We start from the raw sequence: 6,480 nt of genomic DNA, 5'->3' as shown, positions 1-6,480 counted from the left end.
TTAATTTAATGTAATGAAGTGATTTAATTTATATTTAATAATATAATTTTTTTAAATATAATAATTAAATATTATGTTAGAACTTAATGATTATCTTAATTATAGTCACATGAATTTAAAAATAAAGCTTTAATAAGTTGTACTTACATGAAATTAATAGTAATATTGAATTTTAAGTAATATGTATCAATAAACAGCACTTCATGTATTAAAAAATGGTTTTTAAGAGTTGTTGTCAAATACTTTATAATATAGTATAGATAAACATTTTTTTGAGCTTCTTTTTCATTATGTTTGACTTATTGAAAAAAAAAACACATTACATGAAAAAGTTACGTACTTTAACTTGATTTCTATTTTAGGTAATGTATTTTTAGAACTTTCATTTTGGTACGTAAGATGTAAAGTTTTGAACATTTAAGTACCTGAGTAACTGGTTGAAACATTAACCGGTTATCATGCTGATGTAGCGAGTGATGTGATATCCAACTCAGTATTATTTGCTGACGTGCTTAGTGACATTTTTTTAAATCTAAAATTAGTCTTCAACCGGTTACCCAGACACTTAAATATCTAAAATAAACTGTACATCTTAGATGTCAAAATAAAATTTTTGAAAGTACATTTCCTATAAGTTAAAATACGTCACTTCTTCATATAATTTATCCCCAAAAAAACAATAAACCGTAAAACCAAAAAAAGCAACAAGTTATTAACGACAGGGGCGTGAACTACAATTTCAAATTTACAAGAACATGAATAGTAATTTTTAAATAACCCACGTGGCATTAATATTTGGTAATTATTTATTTTAATTCCATTTTTTATTCAATTTTATTAAAACTAATCAACAAAAATGGTAATTTTGGAACCAAAAAGGAACAAGAAAACACTTTTAAAATTTTACTATTTGCAAACATATTTTTCAATTTTATTTAAATATTTTTTTTAATCAAAATATCAAATCTTATATATATATATATACACATATACATATATATATATATATGTATATGTGTGTGTGTATATATATATATATATATATATGGGTCTTTGTTTGTGTGTGTATTTCAAAGAGTCATTTGGTGGTGAGGTGTAGTTGTAAGAAATGGCTCAAACCACCCCCAATCACAAGCTCACGGTCTCCGGGTGGGCGGCTCATGATGCCACCGGCGTAATCACTCCTTACGTCTTCAAAAGAAGGTATGATTTCAACTTTCTTTTCAATTTATGGTTTTTTAAATTCAAGTAATTAAGTCGGCTTCAATCTACGTATTTCTTGTAGAGTGAACGGAGACAACGATGTTACGATCAAAATCTTGTATTGCGGGATCTGTCACACCGATATTCATCACATCAAAAACGACTGGGGTAACACCATGTACCCTGTTGTTCCTGGGTAAATCTCTTTTTCTCGTTTGCTGATTCGATCTTGAAATCTTTGGTTGAACATTTTGGAAAGATGGAAAACCAAGGCTTCAAGAAAACTATATATATATATATATATATATACACACACACATATATGTATATGTATAGACTTGAGATCGTATAAGATAAGTTTTTTTTCCTTCGTGAAACACAATTTTTACATTTGAAACTTCACAGCAAAACACTATAAATGTATTCACAGTGTTTTTGCTGTGAAGATTCGGCTTCTTTTTCGTTTACAATATTTTGTTGTGAAGTTTCAAGTGTAAAAATCGTGTCTCACGAAAGAAGTCATGTCTCACGTGAACCCAACTATATATATATATATATATATGTATGTGTGTGTGTGTGTTCAGATGAAAATGTACGGTTTTATGAGAAGACGAGAATATTTGAAATAAACAACAATCACATATTTCAACAATTTATCAACCTTTGATGGTTGTGTATTTCAAATGTTATCGTGTTCTCGTAAGATGGTACTGTTCTTGTTCGAACCCTTATATACGTGTGTGTAGAACGGTAATCAAATGAGAACTACAAAAAAAAAATTACAAACCCGGTAATAAAATATTTTTATATGAATTTTTTATAATTAAATGTTATCATTTAAAGTACCCGTTTTCACATAAATTTATGTTATGTGATTTCTTGTTCAATAAATAAAACGAAAAATACATGTAAAAGATTTGATATTGTTAAAATAAAAAACATGTGATACAACTTATCCATATTTTTTTTATGTATATTACATTCAGTTAATTTTCTCAATTTACATATATGTGTGTGTGTTCACAGTTATTAAACATATATACGAATCAGTTATATAGAGATGCGAAAATATTGGAAATACGTGTATATGAAGAATATTGAGTTCATCGAGTTGGGTTATGTTCAAATAATAGTATCTAAATATCAACCCAATACATACTGTTTAAAAATTTTACAACTCTATTAGACATTAAATTGCTTGGGATTAAATTATTTAAGTTAAATTATGTGTGGTGTAATTACGCGTAAGGACAACGGTTTTGTCGAACTTTTTATATTCGATTTTTTGTTTTATTCGAAAATAATAATTAATTATTATATTATGAAACGTTCAACTAATTTAGTTTCTTTATTTTTTTTGAAAACCGTGATAAATATACCTAACTTGATAGAGACAAATCTTGAATTGAAAGTTTAATTAACACGAGAATTTTATCGTCTAATGCATCAAAATATATTTCGATTTTAATGTTTTATTTTATTATTTATCTATGTTGATATAATATGATTTTATGTGGTTTGGAGAAAACGACAATGGTTTTATTTGAATGAAACATAAATTTTAAAATATCATAAAATTTTGAAAAAATTTATATGAGTATTAGTATTAAATTAGCTATTTAAAAGTTATTGTTTTGTGTAATTTCTTTAATTTATAATTTTTATTATAATTTAATTTAGGTTTAATAATATAATTTTTTTTATAAATATAGTAATTGTGTATTATGTTAGAACTCAATAATTATCCTAATTATATTTTAGATTTTTTATATTTAAAATGAGATGTTTATCTTTTATTTGATTATGTTTAATTGTAGTTAATTACATGAATTCAAACAAGAAGCTTTTATAAGTTGTACTTACACACATGTACTTGTAATATTGAATTTTAAGTAATATGCATCAATAAACAATACTTCATGCGTAAAAAACGGGTTTTAAAAGTTCTTGTCAAGTGTTTTATAACGTGATATAAATTATCGTTATATTTATAATAATATTTATCAACAATTTTACTGGACCATTTTATTGACTAATAATCTTATCTGATAAGTGAAGATAATGACTCTTACCTGATTAAAATATCTGTGTAGAATTTTTAAAATAGCAAAATGGGGTTTTTGTGGATTTCATTTATCAAAAACCATCTAAAAACATTATTCGAGTTGAAGAAAAAATAAGGGGTCGTTTATTAAACACTTACCCGGTAAAATTTAACACTATTATGTACTTATCGGGTAAAATTTTAGTCCACAAAAACGACATAGTATACAATAATTTACCTAGTAAGCGCTTACCGTGGTAAGAGTCGTCGCCCTCACTTATCGGGTAAGACTTTTGATTTTTGTCTCGCTCTTACCGGGTAAGATTCTTGGTCCTTACTATATTCATCCGGTGAGGTAATGTTACTTGGTAAACGCTTACTCGGGTAAGCGTTTGGTAAACGGCCCCTAACACAAAATGGTTTGGAATTATTGGGTTGAAATGATTTGGAATATTTTGTGTGTTTGGTTTATAGGATTTGAAACAAATTTAAATTTGATATTTTATAAATAATTTATAAAAATAAATTATAAAAAATAATATCACCTTTTTCATTATTCGATTTTTACAAAACAAATGTCTTTAACATATTTAAAACATTATTCAAAATCATATGTTTGTAGGATTTAATAAAATCCCAAAATTCCAGATTTGGAAAACTTCAAACCAAACATGGGATTGGAACTGAATTCATTTTAACATACTTATATAATGTTGTAATAATATATATTTTAAATTGGTAATCATTTACTTTTATGAACGGAATTTCTCTCACTCAAGATCGGTTTCCGGCTTAACAACAAACTCGCGAAATATGTTGCAGGCATGAAATAACGGGAGTGATAACTGAAGTCGGGATCAACGTCAAAGGTTTCAAGATAGGCGATAAAGTTGGGGTCGGGTGTCTGGCTGCATCATGCTTGAAATGTGAATTCTGCAGAAACTCGGAAGAGAACTACTGTGACAAAATTCAGTTCACCTATAACGGCATCTTTTGGGATGGCAGTATCACCTACGGTGGTTATTCCGAGATGTTGGTCGCTGATCACCGGTAAATTACAAACTTATACTGTTATACAGTCTATTTCTTAACCAGTAAATTTACATATTATTTTATTATTATGTATATTATTTTTTCTATAAATAAGTATATTATTTTTTCAATAAATAAGTCAAAATTATCACAAGATAATAATGATGATGGTAATGAAAGTGGTGGACCGGCGGTTCAATACAATAATGAAAATAAACACAAATTTCAACCACTTGATGCCGTGAGTAAATTTAAAAGTCGTAAATATCAACCACTTACTTAATGGACCGGTCTGCATCAGCATTTAATTTAAAAAAACCACACACTAAATTCGAAGCATACGGCGATTTAATGCAATTTAATGTATAACATGAGGATAAATAATAGGCATAGAAATTGAGATTTGAGATTAGGTGAGACCAGTTTGTTTTTGTAAAATTCGTAAGATCATTTTTTTACACTTGAAATACAGAAAAATGCTACGCAAATAACCTTCATAGTGTTTTTGCTGTGAATGTTCGGTTTTTTTTTTGTCTTCACGGCATTTTGCTGTGAAGTCTCAAATGTAAGAAAGTGATCTCACGAAAACAGTCTGTTCTCACGTGAACCCAACTCTAGTGTGTGTGTGTGTGTGTATGTCGTCTTAGGGAACACATTAAAAAACGCCGTAACTCGTAAGACTTGAAATTTGACCTTGCCGCCATACCATGTCTCACGTCATTTAGAACCTTGATTTTAATTCGGTACCGTGATTAGAAAAATGTCAAAAAAATGTTATATGAAAACGTAATCGTGTGCGTATATTTGGGATCATGTGAGATCATGTTGTTTTTGTAAGACACGCATGACCAGCTAATTAACACTAAACCTCATAATAAAACACTGTGAAGGCTCGGTATTTTGTGTACTTTCACAATGTTTTATTTGTGAAGTTTAAATATTAGTTTATGGTCTTACCAAAATAAGTTAGTCTGTAAACTCAGATGAAAGATCGTGTGAGAAGAAGAGTTACGCTGAAAAGTGTAATAAAAGATCAGGACCCTTGATCATCTTTAATCTCAAACCCACCCACGAAGCACGTTTGATATGGGGTTTAATCTGGTGCATCTCATCTTAATATACATTCAAGAGTAGAGATCTTTTCTTACGTTTCTCACCTTAACGTTCTTTCTCATCAGAACAAACAACTTTTAGAGAAATAAAAAAGTGGACATTTTCAATGTTAACTTACCTTCAAAGTATATGTACATAAAAAAATACCATTTGCGGTGAAGGTACGTATTGCATATACCGGAAAACTTGCCGATGGACGCGACGGCACCATTGCTATGTGCAGGGATCACAGTGTACTCACCAATGATCGACAACAATTTGCACCGGATGATCGAAAGGCGAGTTGGGATTGTTGGGTTGGGAGGGCTTGGTCACGTTGCCATCAAATTCGCAAAGGCTTTCGGTCACCGTGTTACAGTGATAAGCACCTCCCCTTCAAAAGAGGTCGAGGCTCGAAAGCTTTTAGGTGCCGATGATTTCATCATCAGCACCGACCCTAAACAAATGCAGGTTGGGAGATCTATCTCAAACAATCGTTTTATTTTTTATGGTTAGAGTTCATGTGATATACTAAACTTGTTTGGTTTGATTTAATTTTTTCGGTATTATAAAAATTAAAATATAATTTGGTAAAAGCTAAGTTGACTTTTTGTGTTTTAGTCAAATACGAGGACATTGGACTTCATATTGGACACGGTGGCTGCACCACACTCGCTTGGCCCAATATTGGAGCTACTCAAAGTGAATGGAACATTGGTCCTTGTGGGTGCACCCGATAAGCCTCTCGAATTGCCTTCTTTCCCTTTGATCTTTGGTAAGCTTCGTGTCTTTTTATGTGTGTGTGTATATATATATATATATATATATAGGGTTGGGTTCACGTGAGACAAAGGGTTTTTCGTGAGACCCATAAGACCAATTCATGTTCATTGATCAACTTTATAAACTAACGATCTAATGGTTAAAAGTTACAAGGTGGCAATTTTGTAATTATTGAGAAGTCTCGTGGCGTTTATGAATGTTCGGATCTGACGACTATAAATCTAATCCAAGAATTGAGAATTGGTCTTACGGGTCTCACGAAAAACCATTGGTCTCACATGATCTCAAGTCTATATATATATATATATATATATATATATATATAT

General features: G+C 29.8%; 1 protein-coding gene across 1 annotated transcript in view; it reads left to right on the top strand.

Annotated features, from left to right (window-relative positions):
- Positions 1 to 1,055: 1,055 nt before the first annotated feature.
- LOC112509274 (probable cinnamyl alcohol dehydrogenase 6) overlaps positions 1,056 to 6,480 on the top strand; it is a 6,420-nt gene continuing 995 nt past the window's right edge. Inside the window, exons 1-5 of the mRNA XM_025114141.1 lie at positions 1,056 to 1,203; positions 1,286 to 1,399; positions 4,070 to 4,297; positions 5,554 to 5,842; positions 5,993 to 6,146. Of these exons, the coding sequence (XP_024969909.1) occupies positions 1,109 to 1,203; positions 1,286 to 1,399; positions 4,070 to 4,297; positions 5,554 to 5,842; positions 5,993 to 6,146 (880 nt within the window). The 5' untranslated portion in view covers positions 1,056 to 1,108. The remainder of the gene's footprint in view (positions 1,204 to 1,285; positions 1,400 to 4,069; positions 4,298 to 5,553; positions 5,843 to 5,992; positions 6,147 to 6,480) is intronic.

This window comes from Cynara cardunculus (assembly GCF_001531365.2).
Source record: "Cynara cardunculus var. scolymus isolate 2C chromosome LG 3, CcrdV1, whole genome shotgun sequence".
Lineage (NCBI taxonomy): Eukaryota > Viridiplantae > Streptophyta > Magnoliopsida > Asterales > Asteraceae > Cynara > Cynara cardunculus.
This window is presented reverse-complemented; position numbering and strand designations above follow the sequence as displayed.